The 24,546-nt window shown below is 42.4% G+C and overlaps 1 protein-coding gene across 3 annotated transcripts in view; it reads left to right on the forward strand.

Annotated features, from left to right (window-relative positions):
• The first annotated feature begins 853 nt into the window (after positions 1–853).
• Positions 854–24,546, forward strand: part of CRACD (capping protein inhibiting regulator of actin dynamics) — an 87,767-nt gene continuing 64,074 nt past the window's right edge. For 2 of the 3 annotated variants that reach the window (XM_060246394.1, XM_060246396.1), the window contains exon 1: positions 854–933. In XM_060246394.1, coding sequence (XP_060102377.1) covers positions 867–933 — 67 coding nt within the window. In that variant the 5' untranslated portion in view covers positions 854–866. Of the gene's footprint in view, positions 934–11,341; positions 11,434–24,546 lie in introns of those variants that run through there. The other variant, XM_060246395.1, reaches the window with a different exon arrangement.

Below are 24,546 nucleotides of genomic sequence, written 5' to 3' on the forward strand. Positions count from 1 at the left end.
CCACCAATAGTGGGTAAATAGCAATCTTATGTATGAACTAGAACCCTGGAGAATTGAGTGATTAGTTTGTGCTTACCAAAGCCGCATGCACCAAGGGAACCTCATGCATTGGGAGGATCTACACACAGTTCCTGGTCTCCTGAAACACATGAATGCAATGTTCAAAACAGCTTTCTACCTCCAGTCTATGGCTCCCTCTTCCCCCCCTTCCCAGCCCTTTCACATTCCTTCTGCTTGCCAGATTCTCCTCTGTCACTCAGTTCTTTTCTCATTCTTTTTCGTTACCTGCTTTTTTTGCACTCCATGGCTTCTCTTTCTGCCATTAAGTATCTCTCCCCCCCCCACCCCATTCTATTCTCTCCTAGCCTAGTCCTTTAGAATTCTATCTTCCTCTTTTCTGTCTCCAAGATAGGCTCCCCTGGCTAGGTTTTATGCTTTTTTAAATGTCAAATTTCAGTGTACCAGGCTTCCTTGAGCAATATTGTTTGCTCTCTTCCCCTTGGTTTGGGTGGTGAGCAGCTGGTTCAAACTAGCTCTTGTAATGAAAAGCAATTAAGCAGTTCAACCCCACTATTCTCCAGCTCATCTGTTTTGCTTCATGATGGTATAAAGTACAGAAATGACTACTGTTGTCATTGTTTATGAAAGGTAATCACAGATCCAGTGTGGTGTAAAATTGCAATAAAAGTGTGCCTAGACCTTTGCTTTCTTTCATATTGCATTTCTCTGAAGAATGCAAAGATTTGGGTTCCTTCATTGTTAGCAGACAATGCTGAAATGAGAGTGGAGTCTAACTGTGCTCAACTATGAATTTCATGATTTATTGTTGTGCTGTGCATTTTGTTTCAGTAACCTTTAGCAAAACCATGGCTACCGATGAAAGAGACACTGAGCAGAATGCTCAGTCAGAAGTACTGAGTAGTGATGTTGCAGGTACTGGAGGGGGAGGGAAGCTAATTGTGTTTCGTTTGCAAATTAAAGAGACCGAATCTGTTGCTTCATTTACACAGGTGTACTTAAAAATAAAGAAGTGTGCAATATATTTTTCCCAGGAAATGGCTTGAGAAAATAATATTATAATAGGAAGAGAAAAGATATTGCATACTTTAAAAGCCGTGAGGAACTTTGGTTCAATTAAAACATTTATGTACTGTTTACATGCCATGCATTTGTGAATAACACACTGGTGTTGTAGTTCAATCAAGAATCTACAGCAACACTTGCTGTTTGCAATTTGCAATGACTCCTTTGATTAACGGGGATCTCCAACAAACAACAGACAATGCATAGCATAGGCACGTTTCCAATATTTTGGATAGGGATGGGCATGAACCGCATTCTTGCAGTTCAGTTCATAGTTCATGGCTGAAATTTGAATTGAACCATGAACCCCTACGAACAGGGAGATTGGTTTGCTAATCATCCTGGTTCATATCCATTCATAAGCCATTTAAAGTTTAAACCCCTGCTCTCTGCTCCCCATGGCATCTGCTCGCTGCAGCTCCCTGCCACTCAGCTGTTTGTTTTAATGGGTTTTAAATGGCTCTGAGCCATTCAAACCACTGCTTTCTGCTCCCCATGGGTTCTGCTTCTCCATGGCTTCTGCTTCCTGTCCCTCCCCACAACTCAGCTGTTTGATTTAAATGCCCCACTGCTTTCTGCTCCCTGCAGTTGAGCAGCTGTTTTTCACAAAGCCACCACAAACTGCATCAGAATTTGTGAAAGTTCATGGTGGTTCTTCAGTTTGCAAACACTGCTTCATGAACCGTGAACTGCTCAAAATTCGTGATGAACTTTAGTCCATCAGCTAATTCATGCCTATCCAGGACTTTTTGGTAGAAAAAGCCCAGCAGGAACTCATTTGCATATTAGGCCACATCCCCTGACATCAAGTCACCCGGAACTGTGTTCCTGCTCAAAAAGAAAAGAAAAAGCCCTGTGCCCATCCCTGATTTCAGAATAATCAGATACAAAGTAGATCATTGGACCAGTATCTGTTGTTGCTGGATTATGAAAGCTTTCAGGGTATTGCCTCATGAATCAAAAGTTCCATGTAACTAATTGCATGTCCCTATATCAAAAGAAGGTGCTGTAGTTAAAGGTAGGACTTTTTTTGTAGCAGGAACTTTTTTGCATATTAGGCCACACACCTCTGATGTAGCCAATCCTCCTGGAGCTTACAGTAGGCCCTGTACTAAGAGCCCTGTAAGCTCTTGGAGGATTGGCTACATCAGGGGTGTGTGGCCTAATATGCAAAGGAGTCCCTCTACCAAAAAAATCCTTTTTTGGGGTAGAGGCACCACATTGGTAACCACATTGGTATTAGTTCAAGATTCTGCCTTGTATGTCTTAGCTTCAGGCACAAAAGCATTGAGAAACTTTAAGTCATATCTTAGGAAGTGGGCTTGATGTAAACCAGAGCTTAAGGGTTCTGCTGTGATGCAGTTATCTACACATTCATGATATACTAATGGCTAAACAGGCTATTTCAGAATCTTTGTTCTGTTTGCATTACGGCCCGTTAAAGGACTTTCCTTCAGCTTGCCCTCCTCTGCCATCATAGGGAACAGAAGCCTCTCCAAAGAAATCAGCCTCACTACCTTAGGAAACAGGCAGCACACATAAGGAAGAGGCATGATATTACTGTTGCCAAGGTGTAAAGAAGGTGCTAGCTGTGAATTATTAATGTTCTGCTTACAATTTGCTTCGTGCAAAGGAGTTGGGAACAAGTGATGGAGGATTTGTGCCACGTCAGTAGCCAACAGTCGAGTCCAGCGGAGAAAGGTTGAGGAGAGGGAAGAAAAAAAACTTCTACATGATAAATAAAACCACAAAGCAGTATTTTAAGACAGAAGTTATTCAGTGTCCTGGAAACAGTTCTAATTTGGCCTGCTTCTAAGATAGCATTTTGCTTTCCCAAATGGCCTCTTTTAAACATAGGGCTGCCAAGTCCAATTCAAGAAATATCTGAGGACTTTGGGGGTAGAGCCAGAAGACTTTGGGGGTGGAGCCAGGAGACATTAGGGGCGGAGCCAGGAGCAAGGGTGTGACAAGCATAAATGAACTCCAAGGGAGTTTTGGCCATCACATTTAAAGGGACGGCACACTTTTTCAATTCCTTCCTTCCATAGGAAATAATGAAGGATAGGGGCACCTTCTTTCGAGGCTCATAGAATTGGACCCCCTGAAACTTGGGGGGTATTTTGGGGAGAGGCACTAGATGCTATACTGAAAATTTGGTGCCTCTACCCCAAAAAACAGCCTCCCAGAGCTCCAGATACCCACGGATCAATACTCCATGATTTTCTATGGGAATAAAACTCCATAGGGAATAATAGAGTTCCCAGCAGACATTTCCTTCCCCTCTCCCCGCTTTCTGACAACCCTGAAGCGGGGGGAGGGTCTCCAAACCGGGGGATCCCCTGCCCCACCTGGGGATTGGCAACCCTATTTAAACAGGATCATAGGAATACCTAGCGCTGAAACACTGCTTAGGCATGGATTGTCCACAGAACTTTTCCAGAACTGAATCTGTACCTGGTAGTGGAGCATAGGATCCCATTGGGAAATTTTTCATGGGCCAGCAACAAGGAGACGCTCAACACAGAGCCAATCATTGCAACAGGTTTACCCATCAAATGTGACGGTTCTGCCTCTTTCTAGTTGCAAAACAGTGTGGGTTTTCTTTCTTTGTGTTGCTGTGATTATTCTTGCTGTGTGTCTTGACGTGAAATTATTCAAGTGGATAGAATAACTGCATGGTGCGTTTGAAGTGTGATGTGACTTCTCTAGATTCGATGGTTTTGCTTTGCTTTTTCAGTGCACCTTAACACTTCCAGTTGCTACTCTCTTATCGCTTTGGTTCTACCGAAGGTTTTCTTTTCTTTTCTTTTTTAAAAAATTCCAAATTCATCAGATGCAACTAATGGATTTTACCTGTTGACAGTTTGGCAGATACTAGAAAAGCAATAATGGCAGGAGATTAAAAGGTCTGCTGTTTTAATTAGGCAAGGAAGAAAATGTGCCAGATCTTGTTGGGGTAAAATGTCAGTATGAGAAGTTATGTTAAGTGCTGAACTGCAGGGAATGAGCATTAACAGTAAAGTCTGCTCCCCTGGGCAGGCTCAGACAAACACCTACAAATATAATTTAGTCTGTGGGGCATTTAAAATGTTATCCTATCTTTCTGGGAGCTCTATGAATGGATTCTGGGGAACTGGGCAATGGTGAAACTCCCCAACCTATGTCATGTAAGTTACAATTATGGTACCAGTATTCTTTTTTAAAGGGGTTGCTGATTCCATGGGAAAGACCCACACAGTCCATTCCCACCCACATGTTTTGTTCATGTTTTGTTAAATGCTACACCATCTGTGCAGGAACCTCTAATGGAACACTGAGTCTCATGTGGCTAGAATAATAGGGCTCCTATGTAAATACCATTGAACAACATACTTGGAACAAGTGGAACTGCTTACAGAACATGCAAAACATATAATTCACACATTGTGGAGAACAGAATTTAGTTCTGAGGCTGCCACCCTATGTACCCAATAGGGGTTGCAACAGTGATACATCAGCCTTCTCCCTCCCCCCCACAATTTTACCAATCTACAACAGTGGGGCGGGGCACTATTTTGCTTGCTGAGGAAACCCACAAGCATACACAAGGGTGTACACATGAATTTCCCAAAAATGGCAAACACCACACACCTAAATACTGTTGCGTGTCAGTAAAATGACACAGGATGGAATGTTGATGCTCTTCTCCATACATTTTAATAAAGGGAACAGGGCCAAAATTACAGTGAAAGTGTGGGTGGTTTTTTATTGCATTGTTCATTGTTTGCACCCTATACTGTTGCATAGTTTAAGGCAAAATGCCCAAGGAAAACATTAGTGAATTTGAGACCACAATTCTTCTCATAGTCATCCATCCAAATGTAATTTCTTTAGGTTCCTGGTCAAGTATTCATTCATTCATTCATTCATTCATTCATTCATTCATTCATTCATTCACTCACTCACTCATCCATTTGGCTTATATTCCGCCCTCCCCACTGAAGCAGGCTCAGGGCAGCTTACATTCCACAAAAGTCATATAAAAACCACTATTGATATAAACCACAGATATAAAAATATAAAAATACATAATACATAATAAATAAAAACATAAAACCGTATCAGGTGCTATTTCGATCTTAAAATAGAATTGTTGATAATGGCAGATAGCTGCCAGTTGTTTGGCTGTTACTACTAGATGTAATTGAGTTGAATCATCGGATGGTCAGACCTCTAGGTTTGTGTCAGGCCCATAGCTTAATATTAGAACCTGGTTTAGATACCTGGAACCCTGAGAGAGCTACTGGGCTGTATCAGAGAATATTTGGCTTGATTTGTAGTTTCCTGTGTTAGCCCTGGAATGCCTAAAACTGCTCCCAGGTGAGTATTTGGGAGACTACTTTGGTTGGGAGTGCTTTGTTGTTTTATATAGGTTAATCCATTGCAGAAACTGAATGTGGATTGAATATTGTCTGCATTAGAGCTTCTCTCATTGGCAGCTTGGTGTTCCAGAAATGTGAGATGTCAGTTCTGGGAAACAAGGATTCTGTTCTGTGAGCATTTGTGCAACATTCCTGTCTGGGGGTGTTTTTACATTCAGTTTGATCCAGAGTTTTAGAGTCTTCAAATCGCCTGCCACCGTTCTGCTTTAATTATTTTCCTTTTACATTGGTGGATTTGCTCTGCTCATTTTGAGTAGCCAAACTTCTATATTTCCTGCTGAAAGTGTTTCAATTTGCGGGGGGGGGGGGGGGAGTGTCTGATCAGAGGGCAGCTGGAATGCCAGTGCTTAGTTAAATGTATAGGATTGCTTGGAAATCGTGTCAACACTGCAAAACAATACAACTTTAAATTACAAGATGAGGCAAGCAATGATATGTAAAAATTTTGAGTGCTGTCAGTTCTCATGCAAATTGCTGCACCTTGTGGCTTTTGGAGGAGTTTTTTAAAACACATGAAAACGTCTACAATACAAGTTTGAAACGGCTGTAGAGAAATGACCGGATCAAAACTAGTTTTGATAAAAACGTTGCAGCAGCAGCGCTAGAACTCATCTCACCAAAACAAATGTAGATGCTTTGGGCAGCAACGATGCAAAACAGTTGTGAGAATGTTAGGTAATGTAAAAGGTGAGTTTCCAATGCGGTGATAGAGAGTCACAAACTGTCAGTGTAAAAACACCCTGGGTTGTTCCCTTTGCATTGCCCCTGTGATTCTCCTGGTCTGCTATTTGGATTGGGCTGCTGGCCTTAGTCAAAAAGTTACCCTTAACTCTTTTTTTGTATTAATGATACACGTAGAAAACATTTAGAAGCCTGAAAATGGTGCATCTGGAGTGTGCAGTCTGAAGCAACAACTTTGTGGTGCTTGTGCAATAAGACCTGCCCTGGTAAATTAACAGAGATAAGTGTGGAGATAAGCACAGTAGCTGTTGAGTTTGTAGAGATCTGATATGCTTCACATCATCATGATCAACCACCACCACCACCACCACCACCACCACCACCAATCCCTGTGTGGGCTTGTCTTTGGAGCCGGGGTTAGATTTGACAACTTTCTGTTTTATCTCTTGATCCTGTATATAACATGTCCTTGATTCTGGAGTGGAGAAGATGTGCCTGAGCAAGTTAGATATATACACATCTGTGGCCTGCAACCTGTCCTTCTGGTATTGTTGGACAAGAATGTCATCTTGCTATTTATCGCAATCATAATTAAGCAGTGGAGATTCTTGTCAGCAGAGGTCCAATTTGTGATATCCAGCTAAGTTAATTCCATTTTCTACAGGCCTCACACAGAAAGCATGCACAGTTTCCTGTAGTTTTCTGTTTCTTTAGTCCAGAGGTGTTGAACTCATTTGTTATGACGGACAAATCTGACATAGATGTCACTTTGTTGAGCTGGGCCATGCGTGCCATAAAATGTAACACAAGGTACCAGAGATATAAACTTTATAAAGGTGATTTCAGTTGTCAAATGGCAATAGGAGGTGAATGACAATAGCAGACTTGATTGGATTAGGTGTGATATGCAGAGGGGTAGTAGGCATGGAGATACCAGCATTGATAATGAGACAGGAAACCTAGGTCTCAGTTTGGTCCAGGAGGATTCATTCCAGGAGGATGCAAAGAATAAATAGACATAAGTCAGACATTAGAAACCACAACATTCAGTTGCTGACCTAAGAGCAGTAGTTGTTTTACAAAGGAATTTCAAAGGGAGATTAGAAAGAGAGACTCCTGAATTGCGATAAATAATGAAGCTCAAGACAATGCATTCTCCTGGACTGAATTGAGACCTCATTTTCCCATCTCCTTACCAATGTAAGGTCACTTACATTATCATTTGATATCTGAAATCACTCCACTTTCCAAGATATAAGGACCAGCCCAAGTGTTCTAATTCCTAATCAGGGTCTTTTTGAAAGAGAATAAATCCAGATTGGAAGAGAGAAATCCAATCTTTTTGTTTTAAAAAACAACTTTTCAGTGTAAGCCAAACTAATTTCTTCAATGTACATTGTGCTTGCCAGAAGAAGTTGCTTGGGGACAGATTTGAGCCCTGTATACCCCTGCTTTAGTACTTATGGCTGTATAAGATTCTTGCAGTATGATGTTTTACTAATGTACAGGAATAAATGTGCACATCAGTAAAACACCACAAAAGAATCTTGATGCAATCATACATATAATCACATCAAGATTTGTTTGTTGTGTTTTATAAATGCACAAGTACACATTAGTAATATGTTGTGGTGGGGGGGGAGGGAATACATATTCCTGCTTCTGGAATCTCTTCAAAGTTGTTTGCATGGCTGCTTCATAGCTGTTTATATTGCCTTATGACTAGCAAACTCGGACCAATTCCCCACTAGGCTTGTTCTGGCATTGCAGCTCTTTCTAGCCCTCCCCATGCTTCCATCTGATTTTGCATAATCTGCCATGGGGCTGCAACTCACCCCACCTCTTTCCCATGACAAGCAGAAACCATTTTTCAGAGGATCTTGCTTGCCACAGGAAAGAGGCAAGGCAAGTCACAGCCCCACAGCAGCTTATGCAAAATCGGACAGAAGCATGGGGGGTGGGGGTGGGAAGAGCTCTGATGCCGGAACAAGCCTAGTGGGGAATCGGTCCCAGATTAACCCCAAAACCCAAAATCATGCAAGGTTGTTCAACTTACATAATTGATTTGGGATCCAAAATCTAATTTTTCTTGTTGCAGAATTTGTATTTCTTGGGCAAAGTTTAATTTTTGTATCACAGTGAACACATAGCCCTGATTGTAATGGCAGTGGGGTTTTCTCAGTCACGTTCTCTGTGTGTCTGTTTTTGAACCAAAGAAACACTTAAAGTTATCTGGATTTTACAGGACTGCTGAAGACAGACTAAAGTCAATCAGAATGAAAACACTATTTCAAGCAAAACATTTGTGACTCAGCTACATGTTGAGAACAGATTTCAAACAAAGCATGCACAGAGCTGATCCATCTGGTGAAATGCTTAGCAAGAATATTTTAACTTTTGAGAAGTATATTCTTTGACATGACAACACTAAGAGGAACAAAATTATTAAATTAATGATGTACCTTTTTAGGTAGGTTTAGGCCACTTGTGAAATAGGGTTGCCAGGTCTGTGTTAGAAAATACCTGGAGACTTTGGGGGTGGATCTGGGAAAGGGAAAAGTTTGAAGAGGGTAGGATCCTCAGTATGGTACAATGTCATATTGTCCACCCTTCAAAGCAGCTATTTTCTCCAGGGGAACTGATCTCTGCCAGCTGGAGATCAGTTGTAAAAGGAGATCTCTAGACCCCACCTGGAGGCTGGCAACCCTTGAATATGGCTTATTTTTGTTTATTTAATACATGTGGGATGAGGTGAAATTCTGAGATTACAAATTTGTACAGTCTTGAGTGCAATGTCTGTTAGGGTATTCAGACAGTTTCTGTTTTTTTCATTCAGTTCTTTAGATCTTATTATTATTTTCCTAAGGATATTAAGGTACAAAGTAAGAAACACATTCTAGTTAAAGAAAACTTTTGCAGCCCTGTCACCAAACAGGCATCCGCAGGAATTTTTTTAATAGAAAAGGCCCAGTAGGAACTCATTTGCCTATTAGGCCACACTCCCGGTGCCAAGCCATCCTGCGCATTCCTGCTCAAAAAAAGTCCTGGGCAGCTGACTTCAAGACATTGAAACAGCCCACCAATCCACTGCAGTTTCTCATCAACTCTTCCCACTGCTCACTTGATGCAGTAGTGGGGAGGGTAGTTGAAGGAATGCAGTCGTAAGTGAACAGTGTATTCTTGCTGGGGCGGGGTGGCTTCTTGCCAAAGATCCCACAAACAGCTGGAATGAGTCCCAGTCTAAGTAGTGTTCCTTGCCGAGGAAATATATTTCACTCTTGGCATCATTGCTGAGCATCCTGAAGCTTTGTTTCTAGGGGCGTGATTTTTGCAGTCCTGTACTAATTTTTGTTGACTTATAGTTTCCTAATATTCATTTCTACTGACAAACATCTGGACCTGACTTGGTCAGCTGTTTCTTTCTTGCTTGTTAAAACAGGAGGTGTACTTGCTGAACAGGCACCGTTGTCTTGAGTTCAAGGCCTAATGATGATGTAAATTAAAACTCCCTTAGTGGTCTTTCACTGTCAGGAGCTCAGATGTAACATATACTTGAAAGGCAGAAGGATATGGGTCACCCCACCCCAATAAAGCAACAATGAAAGATTTATAACCTAGAGTTCAGTTCAAGAAGCTCTTAGTGGTCTGGTCCCAGAGGCTATAGCTCATCTTGATTCCAAATGGAGGCAGAGTGAAAAACTGCAGCCAGCTTAAGCTACGTAAATCTGTGTTAACATTGCTAATGGGTATTCCTGAGGGTTACTCTAAGAGTTGCTTGTGATACTATTTTCACCTGTTCATGACTTCAGATTGCAGATGGAGAATGAAGGAGAGGAGGGAAACATTTTCATAGCTCCAAAGGCTCTATAAGGGACTGATAATGCTATTCTCTTAAGCAAAGTGAAAGAAGTGGCCATCTTTCTAGGTTTTTGTTTACAGCCGCATAGCTAAAAAGGGACATTGGTGATCAACTGATGTTCTGAGAACGTGTAATGGAGGTTGCATCTTAATGTTCTGCCTGAAAAGAGGGTTGTCAGCTTCCAGGTGGAGGGGCATGGAGGTCTCTTGGAATTACAGTTTATCTCCAGACTATGTAGATTGCTACATAGTGCGTGGACTCTTCTTTGGGAGAACCGGGTTTGATTCCCCACTCCTCCACTTGCAGCTGCTGGAATGGCCTTGGGTCAGCCATAGGTCTCGTAAGAGTTGCCCTTGAAAGGTCAGCTGCTGTAAGAGCTCTCTCAGCCCCACCTACCTCACAGAGTGTTTGTTGAGGGGTGGGGGAAAGGTAAAAGGAGATTGTGATCACTCTGAGACTTTGATTCAGAGTATAGGGCAGGATATAAATCCAATATCATTGTCTTCTTCTTCTTCCATTTATCTCCTGACAAAAATATGTAATCTTTCATTGAGATCTGCCTCTGTTCCTGAGGATTGGAAGGTAGCAAATTTCATCCCCATCTTTTAAAAGGGTTCCAGGAGATCTGGGAGATTATAGGCTAGTCAGTCTGACTTCAATATGAGGAAAGTTGGTGAAAACCATTATTAAAGAGAGCATTCATAGGCACATTGATGAACAAAAGTTATTGAGGAAGACTCAGCAAGGGTTCTGTAAGTTGAGACAGTTTGCGACTGCAATAAATAATTGGTGCTTGGGGGGGCACAGCGGGAGGGCTTCTAGTGGCCTGGCTCCACTGATGGAGCTCCTGATGGCACCCGGGTTTTTTTGGCCATTGGTCTGATTCAACATGGTTTCTCTTATGTTCACATAGGGCTTTTTTGTAGAAAAAACTCAGCAGGAACTCATTTGTATATTAGTTCACACCTCCTGATACCAAGTCAGCCGGAACTGTGTTCCTGTGCATTCCTGCTCAAAAAAAAGCCCTGCGTCGGTCTGAGCGAGCAGTGCTAGGTGGTAGCACCAGGTCTCATTATCCTTCAGCTAAACCTTTCTGAGTGGGAGCAGTCCCTGCTAGAGGCTTCTTTACTTTCCAAAGACATTTGTAGGCGTTCTTTTTTTCCTCCTGAAATCCAAATATAGACCATGTATTTTCAACTTGATCCACCAGGCTGTGCCCACACAAACTTCATTTGCTTTAAAATATTCCTTTAACCAATTTTTTTTTTTTGGTAAAAATTTCCATCGTGATCACATAGATTCAGTTATTCCTTCGAAGAGGATCAAAGCAGGAGAGTCTCTCGTTTTCTCTGCAATATTTAAGAATGATCAATTTGCTTAAGAAACCTTGTAAGTAACATTGCCTAATCATATGGATCTAACAGGGGTCTGTCATTTAGAAAAGTGTTGACAGTGGGGATGCTTTGTGGCTTAGTTTTGATTTCTCACGTAGAACAATTGAAGGTATAGCTTGTTGTCGATCATATTTGCAAAGCTAAAGCTGAGTTGCTCTCAGTGTCCATAGGGGTTTTTCTTCAAGAAATGTGTGCATATTTAGATTTGGGATTTGATGCAAAAGTAATAGGATCAATTTTATTTTCCAATATTGTGCTGTTGGTTTTGGGGGGAACTTCCAGTGCATCAGCTGCAATTCTTTGCACAGAGATAAAAGAATTAGCATGTTCTCTGTGACTGGCATTCAGGCTAGCAATTGATGTTTGTCTGTATTTTTAATTTCCTGTTCCTTTGCCATGTAGTTAATCCCAAAAGCAACGGAATTAGAAAAAGAGTCTAAGCATTAGTGGTAGCTATGACTTGGAATCACCCTGAGGTCTTGTTTTGTGGCAACTGTAGAACATATTGCATCTATTTCCATTTCATTATTATTTTTAAATATACCAACTGTGGCTTTAATTGAAAACTTAACTATGCTGGTATTAGATCCTCAGAGTGCAACTACAGTCTTTATCCTTGATATCAGTAATGCAGGAGTGAGAAATCTGAATATTCTTTTGACCTAAGAGGGTAAGCATGTGGCATTAGGCTTGAATACTCCTAGGCAATTGCTGGGCAACCAAATTGCCACTGGACATTTAGGTTAATAATCTATTAAGAAACATAATAAAGGAAGACAAGATTTCTTAAAAGTGTGCAGACTGCAGCACACAAGCAAATATACTGGTATCTCTCTGCGCTTGCTACCTTAATTTTTACATAGGGCTATGCTTGGAAATGTAATAGGAAAGATACTGGTTAAATTCAGATTCCTATGAAGCCAAACAATAAATCAGTCTCACAGTTGGGTCATCAGAGATTTAAAGAAAATATAAGGCAAAGCACCAGCATATTGAGGATGCTTAAAACTATTTAGACCATTCTACTAACTCCTTTCAAGGTGGTACTCTCAAGGAAGAGTTTTTCTTTTGCTGGGGAGATCAAAGCAGTAGAGACATCACTGATGCTGCCTCCCCTTTAATGGTGGCAGTGGCCTTTAGGGTTGCAGTAGGACACCAAAAATAAAATTGCAGTGGTTATTGTCAGGTTTGTTCTCTTTCTCTCTCTTCCCCTCCCACCTTTAAGGCAGAGCAGCTTCAGAGGTCTGCACTTGGCTGGTGGTGATGTTTTGTAATGTCCATTTCTCTTGGTGGTAGGGTTGCCAGTCTCCAGGTAGCACCTGGAGATCTCCTGCTGTTACAGTTGATCTCCAGAGGATCAGTTTCCCTGTAGAAAATGTCTGCTTTGGAGGGTGTTATACCCTGCTTAGGTCCCTCCCCTCCCCTCCCCAAACCCCACCCACCCCAGGCTCCACCCCCAAAATCTTTGGGGAGGGACGGTGGCTGAGCAGTAGAGCATCTACTTGGTAAGCAGAAGGTCCCAGGTTCAATCCCCGGCATCTCCAACTAAAAAGGGTCAAGGCAAATAGGCATGAAAAACCTCAGCTTGAGACCCTGGAGAGCCGCTGCCAGTCTGAGTAGACAATACTGACTTTTATGGACCAAGGGTCTGATTCAGTAGAAGGCAGCCTCATATGTTCATATAGCTTCAGGTATTTCTCAACCTACAGCTGGCAGCCATGGGTCAAATATGCATATCAGCCTGGATTGGAGCTTGAAAGGAGGTGGTGATGGGGAACGGTGTAGCTTGACCTTGCCACTCATTGCCAGAAGTGCTGCCAGCCAGATGCAGACATGGCTGTGCACTGGAACAGATGAAGCCTAGAGTAAATCACACCTGAGCCAATCTAATTTAACAGTTCTCTGTTCTGTCTAGCAGCAGCTGTCCAGAATCTCAGGTAGAAGCTGTTTTATGGTTGTGGCTCGTAATTCTGAAACTACCTGCTAAGAGTCAAAATAGATGTGCTGTGTTTCCGCAAAGGCCAACATTTCCCAAATTTAATTACCAGGTCATGGGGACCTGATTCATTTTGGGACCACAGCACAAGGAGGTAGGGTTAAGAAGAAGAATTGCATATTTATACTCTGCCCTTCTCTCTGAATCAGAGACTCAGAGAGGCTCACAATCTCCTTTATCTTCTTCCCCCACAACAGACACCCTGTGAGGTGGGTGGGGCAGAGAGACCGTTAAACAGGAATGCACAGGAATGCAGTTCCGGCTGGCTTGGCGGCAGGGTGTGTGGCCTAATATGCCAAAGAGTTCCTGCTGGGCTTTTTCTACACCCCCTCCGGTCCACACACAACCACTACACCATACCTTCTCACCATACTGTTTTCCTGGTCTCAAACCAAACTGGGGAGCTGCTGTGAGCAAATCTTTATGTACTGAGAGTGGACAGAAACAGAAAGTTCTGGGTCAAGTCTCAGGTCAGAGGTTGAAATCTGGAGGATTTTGAAGTATCAGGGACAAAGTCTGGTGATTATGTTATCTTGGGACCTGTTTCAGTAGATGGTCAGGGCAATGGAAAAATTAACTTCTACAGCTTAAAAAAAATAGTTTACTCAGCAAAATACCTGCTACCAATTCTGAGGCAAACATACTAGGCAAACAGAACACTGGATGATATACTAAAGTCTAGGAAGTAGATCCAACCATATTTTCAGTGGAGAAAAAAAAAGAGAGTTCTCTTTGAGCATCCAAAAGGCTATACTATGTTTATGTATATAATAATTGTTTAGATTTTTAACTATAAATTATGAAATGTTAATTTAATGCTTAATTTTATATTTTATGTTAGTTTTACATGTTGTAAGCTGCCCTGAGCCACCTAGTGGGAAGGGCGGGATATAAATCTCAGATAGATAGATAGATAGATAGATAGATAGATAGATAGATAGATAGATAGATAGATAGATAGATAAATATACTATGGCTCATGGAACCTGCATGGACAAAAGCCATGTGGGACGGGGCTATAGTTAAGAAGGAGAATTAAATAAGGTTGAGCTGACAAAGAAAAACTGGCTAGATCCCACCCTAAATCTTGTCTAGGACTGCCACTTGAATCCCCTTTAATTGGCAATGCCAGGGACTGGAGGTAGACCCCCCCCCCCCCCCCCCCGCGCACACACACACAACATGTGCTCAAGTGCTGATCTATGCACCAACCCTGGGCTTCTTTTGTAGAAAAAGCCCAGCAGGAACTTATTTGCATATCAGGCCACACCCCCTGACATCACCATTGTTTTACACTAGGCTTTTGTAGAAAAGCCCAGCAGAAACTCAATTGCATTTAGGCCACACCCCCTGACACAAAGCCAGCCAGAAGTGCATTCCTGTGTGTTCCTGCTAAAAAAAAGAAGCCTTGCACCATCCCTCTTATACCCCCATTTCACTGGAGGTGCCTCTTCAGTGGTATCCAATGCTATTCTCAGATTTCTGTGGCAAGGCAAGCATTTGCTGCTAGGAACATCGTGTTTTCCTGTTTTTGGTTCAGGAATACCAAAGCAGACATGCCGTCAGAGATCTGTGAACAGGATATCTTGTTCTTTAGCGGCCCCACCTGCACCCTGGCCTGCTGTATCAGAGACATGAGACTGACATAGGCAGTGTGGCCCTAGACTGTCTGGCACCCTAGGCAGGGCTAATTTCTGGTCCCCCCCCCCCGCACTGATAATATCACTGAGTCACATGGGGACACCCAGTTCATCACTCCAGAAGGCCAGTGCCCTAGGTGGTCACCTGGTTTGCCTAGTGGCAAAGACAGCCCTGGACATAGAGGGGTTGCATTCCTCCCTCCTGCCCCATTTTCTCTTACAAATCGTCTTATGATACTAGAGTTTTCTCCACAGTGGAGGGGAAAAACATAAGCACAGGTTCTGTTCCTGTATTTGTCCCCTGCAGAGATAATTGCAGCTTTGATGGTGTGTGTGTAGAATAGATCAAGGAAATAGAACAGCAGTAAAGAGCTAAATGCTGCCTCCCCAGCACCGTTTCCATCTCTTTTTCTATGGTGCATTAAGATGATGGTGGTAGAAACTCCTGTCAGGTTGCAACAGTGTTATCGTGACCTGCAGGGTTTTCAAGGCAAGAGATGTTCAGAATTGGTTTGCCATTGCCTGGCTCTGCATTGTGCGACCCTGGACTTCCTTGGTGGTCTCTCATCCAAGCACTAACCAGAGCCAGCCCTGCTTAGCTTCCAGGATCTGATGAGATGAGGTGTGCCTGGGCCATTCAGGTCAAGAGCATTAAGATCTAACATAACAATGTGTACAGTCCGTTTAATTTCCACAATACAATGGATCAGGTCCACGGTGCTAGTTGGAACACGGTCATCAGCAGTGCTCTCAAGGGAATGGATATGTACAAGGTTTTTGAGCAAGAATGCACAGGAATGCAATTCCGGCTGGCTTGGTGGCGAGGGTGTGCCCTAATATGCAAATGAGTTCCCGCTGGGTTTTTTTCTGCAAAAAGCCCTATGTTAAGTAATGGTGACATCAGGGGTATATGGCCTAATATGTAAATGAGTTCCTGCTGGGCCTTTTCTACCAAAGAACCCCTGGATGTGCATATGTGGAAGATCTGGAATATTTACTGTGCAATCCTGGGAGTCAGCCCCCTTGAACAGACCTTAGTAGAATTCAGAGTAGACCTGCTTAGGATGCTCTCTTAGCTACTCTTTTCTTCAGAACTGCAAATTATTTGATCTTCTGGCTTCTTGTGCACTCTAGATCTGCAGTAAAAAAAGCTTCTGTTCTATAAATGTGTGTGGGAGTGCAGCGTGCTAGTTGAATACAAAGGAAAAGATTCACTGTTGTCAAATTGAACTTTTAAAAAAAGCTTTCTTATTTCTAGTGCAGCTAAGGAAATCATTTTTTAAAAAGAGTGCCATAAGAATAAATGCTGAATTAAACAAAAAACAAAACTTTGAGATAGAAATGGCACATTACTGTCTTGACAGCTGTTCTAGAAGAATCCCCAAATCCTCTAAACTCAGGGCTTTTCTTTTTGTAGGAAAAAGCTCAGCAGGAACTAATTTGCATATTAGGCCACATACCGCTGATGCCAAGCCAGTTGGAACTGCGTTCCTGCTTGAAAAAAAGCCCTGCCTAAATTTAAATAGGAATGAGTGATTTCTGGGTTTGATTTGCATCTGTTCACATTTTTTGGTAGAAAAAGCCCAGCAGGAACTCATTTGCATATTAGGCCACACCCCGACACCAAGCCAGGTGGAACTTCATTTCTGCTCAAAAAAAAAAAAAGCCCTGAGTGCCACTAATCTAGTGTCTCTTGAATTTTTACCTTCTTCCAAACTGTTGTATGCCATCAGCCATCTGTGTAACCAAACCTGTGTAACCGAGTTGCTGCTCTGGAGCCGTACTGGATTTATAGCTGCCCAGAACCCGCAATAATTTCAGTGGTTAAAGAGGGCATGCACGTGCTTGCTCTGGCCCCCAGGACATCACAGAGGTTTGTTTTGGGTTCAGGCAAGGCAGTTTCATCCCCTGTGCTCAAGACATTTCACACATGGTGGCATTTGGTTCCAAAGGATGGAGAATTTTCTTCCTTCCCCCTTTCACTCCTGAAGCCACTGGGCAGGGAGGGGAACTGAGCACTGGAAACATGCCCTCCCCAGAGCTAAGTCCTCCTTTCTAGCCATTTAAACTGAAAGGAGGTAGTTCCCATCACCGTTTCAAGGATCCTTTGCAGTGGTGGGACTTAATGAAGACATTGCCGAGATCTCAGCTCCTAAAACACCACATTTCTCTTGATTCTGAACTTTGAACTCGATTCTGAACTTGACCATGGGCAGATCCCTTGTGTACTGGATCTAAATGGGGGCATGAAAATGTCCTTCTGTAGCAGCAAGTGGGATGGGAATGTGTTGGGGCAGCATCCACCCACCCAATCCTATTCTACTTGCTGTTGCTACCCCTACCCCTGTTCCTCTCAATTCCCCCAAGCAAAAGTGCAAAAGCAGTAGTGATTTTGCCAGGACCCCCTCCCCCACTTTTCTTTGCAACCCTTTAAAGGGCTTCAAAGATCTAGACTGTCTGGCACCCTAGGCAAGGCTAACTTCTGGTGCCACCCCCTGCACTGATAATGTCACCGAGTCACATGGGGAGCACCAAACTCAGTGCCTCCAGAAGGCCAGGGCCCTAGGCAATTTGCCTAGTTTGCCTACTGACAGGGCCAGCCTGGGTGGTGGGGGTGAGATGGCATGTGATAGTGATCTACAGCATGCCATTGTGGAGCTTAGCTCCACTCTCCTTCCCCTAGTGATGGCAGAGGGAGTGTCCACACAGAAGATTCCCCTTTGAGATACATTTAAAAGGTTCATTTTTAATCTGGTTTAAATGGGAAGACCTAAAGGACTCCATGAGTCATGGTTGGAATAAACATGATGGCCTGTGGATGTTTCCCTTTAAGATGAAACTCTCCCATTTTCCATGTGGGGAAGAATCCCTGTGTGGAAAGCAGCCATGGTTTCACGGATCCTTTGGAGGAATCATATCGAGCTAAACAAACTGCTTCAGACCAACACGGCTGCCCGCTTGGATCTATCATATTGAGCTAAGAATCTCTTCTTTAGGCTAGTTTGCTGCCAGTGTTCTAAAAGGCCAGCATGCATACATAGACCTCAAACTTCAACCAGGTTTGAAAATTTTCACAGTAGGAAATTGTCATATTAAAAAATCCAGCCTTTCCCTGCAATTTGTGGGTGGGCAGAAACCCGTCCTGACCATCTCCTTGGCCTGTTTTTGTGTATCTGCACATTAAATACCCAGTTGATTACCAAGGAGGGTGGTGAGATGAAAGCTGCCAATATTAGTTTCACACATAAGCTTGATGTTTAGACAAGCAAAATCATTTGCATGTGTTTCAAATAATTAAGAATATGGAACATGGTTTTGTGGCTTCCCAAAGATTAACCAATGTTAGTTTCAGCAGATGCTTGCATTTAGCAGAACCCACTTCCTCAGATGCATGCGGTCAATCAAAGCTTAAAGTGGAATAAAAATGTATTGGTCTAAGGTGCCACAAGATTCCTGTTTGTTTTCACTACAATACACTGACATAATTGACTTCAGTGGACTTAGAAGGCTGTGAGTCTCCTTAGGATAGCACTCTAAATAGCTGCCTTTCTGAAATTCAGACCGTAACTGATTTTGTGCAAATACGTTTTCATTTTCTGGTGGTAAAACACTCCAAAGTGGCAGTGAACTCTAAGGAAAGCCAGTTTCCCATTTGTGATGGAATACATTAATCAACAGAAACCTAAATCAAATAGGTCCATTAATCTAGCTAGGGAGACGGTCAACTTATGACTGTTACCAGACCAAAAGAGCCTCACCAGTAAACAATGGTGGTAGCAATGAAATCATGCATATCTATTGGTTTATTTAAATCAATGCATAAATCACCTTTCTGATTTTTAGCAAATATCCAAAGTGAAAAATAAATTCCAGCAGGGGCAGCCATATTAGTCTACTACATTCAAAACAATAAATTTGTTAGCCTTGGGGCAACTTAAAGATTAACATTTATTATGGCATAAGTTTTTGTGGAAATTACCCTGACTCCATCTGTCTAAATCTGTGTGTATTATCAGGTAGACAGAAGAGTCAACAGTCCAAGAAATAGGTGTGTTATGTTGCTATGCAAATCACAATGGAAAACTCAGTTCAGTCCAGAGTCAACAATCCAATCAGAACAGGTGTGGCCCACTCTCAATCTGTGATGTGGCAAAGCAAGAACTACAGGCTTCTCAAAAGGAACGGTTGCTTTCAGTAATGAGCTAGCCTCTTCAGAGACCTGGCAGTAGAATTTTTCTTCATAACTGGAAGTTTGTTCACTGATAGATCCACTAGAATCCAGACAACGTTCCTGCCAAAGCACTGCCCTTTAGTGTTTTCCATGCCATTGACTTGATATCTCATGTACTTTAAAGTGCCTTATTGGGCTTCTAACACCATTGTAGCATTATATTTTCAGAGGTCAACTGGCATAGCACTCTTGCCACATCTAGCATGGTCTCTATTGACCTGACAGGTGCCTTAACTTATATTAAGTAGAATGAGTGTGATATTCTATCTTAATATATGCCATCTTGTGTCAACAATGCCCGTCTGCATTGGACCAATTGGAGAATCCCTGTGCAAACTAATAACTGGACACACATCTGGCATTTAAAACGTAGCATTCAGAAAACAATGGGGGATATTTTAACGATACAGGACATACTGTTACTGATCCTAAGATTAAGGGTATGTTACAAAAAGAATCACTAGAAGGGTGTATTGTCATGACTTTGCTAATAAACCCTTCCCCAGCAAATTCCTTTCCCCAGCAAATTCCAGCAAAAGAACTTCATGGGTAGAATTCTGAAAGGAATTTGCTGGAGGAAGGGTTTATCAGCAAAGTCATGACAATGCACCCTTCTAGTGATTCTTTTTGTAACATACCCTTGCCACCCCAATATATAAAACCCCAATATATAAAACCAGGCCCAATGCTTGTAAACTTCATGCATCTAAAAAAGTAAGCTCTGACTCACAAAAGCATATACTAAAATGAATTTGGTTAGCCTTTAAGGTATTATTTGACTCCTGTGTAATTTTTCTTCCTGTTATCTCACTGTTCCTTTGGTAGATTCAGGTGGATAGCTGTGTTGGTTTGAAGCAACAGGACAAAGTGTGAGCCCAGTGGAACCTTTAAGACCAGCAAAGTTGAATTCTGGGTATGAGCTTTCATGTGCCTGATGAAGTGTGCATGCATGCAAAAGCTTATACCCAGAATTAAACTCTGTTGATCTTAAAGGTACCACTGGACTCAAGCTTTCTGTTCCTTTGGTGTCCTCCCCCCCACCCCCGCGGCTGCATTGAAACTGATTGTGGAGGGGGAAATTTAATATTTCCACCAGTGGCTATACTTTTTTTTTAAGTTAAAATATTAGTACTTCCATCAATCTGCATAATACTTTTTTGAAGGAAGAAAGTCCTTCTAAAGCCTTCCAGGGCTTTCATGCAGCAGCAATAACATAACAGTGCTGTGGAAAGGAGTAAAGAGGTGAAAGTTTCCAACTACCAACTGGTGAAGGAGAGGAGAAGCTGAGGGTGGAGGGGGGGGAGAGGTCTTCAAAAGGGCATCGTACAATCAGCTTGGGTGACTTTCCTGTCCACCCCATCTCTTGTTCACTAAGCTTGGTCTCTATGCCAGCACTGCCCTGGAGTTGACCCCTCATCCCGCTTGAATTGCTCTCTCCTGCCCTCTCATGGTTGGCTCCCTAACTGCAGCAACAGCTGACAAGAGAGCTTGCCCACCAGCCATTTCAATTCAGTCTGGGTTGCCCCTATTTCTGGACCAGCCAATGAGAATAGAGACAGGAGGCTGTTGGCAGCAGCAGTCTTGGGGCAGGGCAGCCAGTCGGGGCCTTGTCTTTGAAGAAGAAGATGACACTGGGTTTATATTCCGCCCTCCACTCAGAGTGGCTCACAATCTCCTTTATATTCCTCCACCATGACAAACACCCTGTGAGGTAGGTGAGGCTGAGAGGCTCTCTCAGAAGGTGCCCTTTCAAGGACGAGCTCTGAGAGAGCTATGGCTGACCCAAGGCCATTCCAGCAGCTGCAAGTCTTGCATTGCTTAAACACCAACTGTTGGGATTGAGATCTGAAACCAGTTCTTTCACTCTCCAGCTGTTCCACTAACCCACATACATAACAGAAGAGCAGGGCTTTTGGGGGGTAGAAAAAGCCCAATATGAACTCATTTGCATATTAGGCTACACCCCCTGATGGCAAGCCAGCTGGAACTGCATTCCTGTGCGTTTCTGCTAAAAAAAAGCCCTGCAGAAGAGAGGAATGGAGAATTGAGTCATGTGATTGGTTGTTGCAGGTGCTTTCAGACTGCAACAAACACGTCTGTGTGTGATTGTGGGGCGGGGTCTTTTATTACTGTTATGAAATACTGAATTGGCATGAAACAGGGGCTTAGCATTATCATACTATGCCCCTCTTTTTGTTGTCTGGATTGCAGGTAAGACTTCATATTTTAATTTCAGAGGGATTTCTTTATATAGTCTCCAAATGCAAGTGTGTGTGACGGTATGGTTATTCCATGCAAAAAAAAAAAAAAAAAGCCCAACAGACTATTCTAGTGCAGGGTTTCCCAAACTTTTCTTTCCCGTGGCCCGGTTATTTTTACACTTCTCCTTCGTGGCCAACTAAAATTCAGGCTTGGAGCCAGGAGACTGGAGGTGGAGCCAGGAATTATGCCATTTTCTGTGGTGTCAGTTCCAGGTCAAGGGCCAAGTGATGTCATTTCCAGGGCACACTGAACCGAAACTCCACCAAAACCAAAACTCCACCTTTTCCTGTGATGTCACTCCCCCAAACCTGCCTCTTCTTCTGAAGTAACTTTGTTTTCAGAAAAATCTCTCTGAAACTCATGCTGAGCCAAAATGGGGATGGAAAGTCGGTGGTCTGCAACTTTTTCATACATTCCCAGGGTCCTCTCTTTCCACCCTCACATCTGCATGCACCTATCTGTCTGCGTGTTCTTCTCCAGTTTGCAAGCACGCCTAATGCCCATGTTCAATTGCCTGCACCACCTACACACCCCTTCCTCAACAGCACTGGCCAGTGTATGCAGTTAGGAGTGCTGTTACCATTGCCATCAGGAATGCCAGTGTTGTGTACCACCCACACTGGGCCTTGGCAGCTGCTGTACCTCAAAATATGCTGACACATTTAGTAGGCCCTTCCTTCAGCTGCTACTATTGGAACCCTTCCTCAAGCTACAACCAAGCTTGCTTGGTTTCAAGAAAATCTTTTGACAGCTATTTTTCGTACTTTTCCTTGACTGAAACACTGGGAAATTGCTGTGAAAGATAGCAGAGAATTGTACTGCAATTAATGAATTAATTTCAAGTTATATAAAGTTCATACAAGCTTTTCTGCAGTTATCCCAAAAAGGATATTTATGAGGGGCTTGCGGCTTTTTACTGGCTGTGTTTCCCATGCCTTTAAAAACAACCTGTTGTGCAGATATTTAGCCAGTGAACTTCTTTCATCCTTTTAAATATCTACAGGAGGAGTTTAATTTTGGTGTCAGACAGCTGTTAAAAGCAGGACCAGTAAAATTGTGCCAAATCTCCCCAAAAGAGCATACTGCTAGGCACATGAAAGCTCATAGCTTGAAGAACATTTCATGGATCTAAAGTGCCAGTGGATGCCAGCTTTTCTCTCAAACACTGGGAGAGGGGGAGAAGGAAGGAGAGGCAGACCAGCTCCTCTCTGCACAACACAGAGACAGGGGAAGGAAGGAACCAAGCAGAGCTCAGGCCTTGCAGTCTGTGTCAGTCTTCAAGGCTAGCTTTTGTCTGCACAGCACAGAGACAGGGGAGGGAAGTAAGCCAAATGGAGCTCAGGCTTTGCAGCCTGTGTCAATCTTCAAGGCTAGCTTTTCTCTGCACAGCAGAGAGACGGTGGAAGGAAGGAAGTAGAGCAGAGGTCATGCTTTGCTGGGGCGGGGCTAGCTTTGGCTTTTCTTGTAACCCAGTAGTGAGGCTTCCGTGGCCTGGTACCGGATCCTGACCCTGCAAATGGGAAACAGTGGTCTAGTAGTAAGAGTTGGCCTAAGATCAGGGAGACCTACTTTTAAATCATCACTCTGCCAGTTTTACACTCTTAGCTTAATCTACCTCTCATAGAATTGTGAAAATAAAATGGAGGAGAAAATTATGCAAGTGGCTTAGGGTTCCCATTGGGTTGTAGCTGAAGTAAACACATGAAATGGCCATATTTAAATGCTGCAGGTCCAGTTGAAGACAGTAAAAGCTGAGGAAAGGGTTGTTGTGGAAAGGGTTATTGAATGGAGGGGAAATTTAAAAATTCCGAGTGAAAGTTCGATGCTTTAATTAATTAAAGGGATTATTTTTTCATCTGTCAGTCTGTTTCCTCCTACTACTTAACTGGTTTTAAGACATTATGTAAGAGATGTTTTTGTTTATAGCTCCTCATACGGCTCTGACACAATCCTTGCAGGTTGTAGAAGGCATGTGGAAACAAGCTCAGAGTACATTAAAATATGTATACAGAAATGAACACAATGGTACACGGTGGTGCACAGGCCAGAACATGTGCTCATTAGCACGGACTGGAAAGTCACATTTAGTATCATTTTAATTACTGCGACTTAAAGTCTTGAAGCCAGAAGGGTACCAGCAAGGATTCACTGTGCAAGCCAAGCTGGGCAAAGATGGCTTTGTGCCCTGTTTGTGTATTTATGAAACTGAAGCAAGGTTTTGATAATGTCACTGTGGGCAAAGAAAAATAATAAAATATCAAATCAAAGCACAGAACATGTAAACATTTGGAAACGTTTGTTTTGGTAATCAAATAATCAATTTTTAAAAAACTTAGTAGACATATCCTGCAGATTTTGAAAGCTCTCTAAGTTGTTGGCTCCGCTGCAAGCTGTTATATGTTAATGAACATTCCAATCACACAAAATTGGGTTTTTTTTTTAAATCCAAGGGATATTATACAGCAGACAACATTTGTGTATGGGTATGTTTTTAGATATTTGGAAACCTTTTATAGATGCTTATGTATAGACTTACTACCACTTTTGTTATATTTTCCATTACTTTTCTTTTTGGGTTTTAATTATTTTGTAAAAAAGGGAAAAGGAACAGGGAAAGGGGGAAGCAGTTGTGTGAAAGTGTGGTGTGCAGTGAGGATACAAGTGTACATAGGTTTGTGTGAGAGAGTTAATTGGAAATGGATACAAAAGGGTATTTTATCATTTTACAAAAACAAAATGATTATAAATTTCACTGCAATAACTCAGGTCAAAGAACAGGGAATTTGAAAGGTGAGTAAATTTACAAGAAAGACACATGAATTGTGGAAAGGGTTATTGAATGGAGGGAAATGTTATGAATATCCAAAATATGTGCTGGAAAGTTTGTTAAACCAAATATTCTCCGTATGGAGACTTTCTGAGAAATATGCTTTCCTGTTGTTTTTCTTCTTACCTGGATAAAAGTATCTGGTCAGTCAG

The sequence above is a fragment of the Heteronotia binoei genome, chromosome 9 (genome assembly GCF_032191835.1).
Source record: "Heteronotia binoei isolate CCM8104 ecotype False Entrance Well chromosome 9, APGP_CSIRO_Hbin_v1, whole genome shotgun sequence".
In the NCBI taxonomy this organism is placed as follows: domain Eukaryota; kingdom Metazoa; phylum Chordata; class Lepidosauria; order Squamata; family Gekkonidae; genus Heteronotia; species Heteronotia binoei.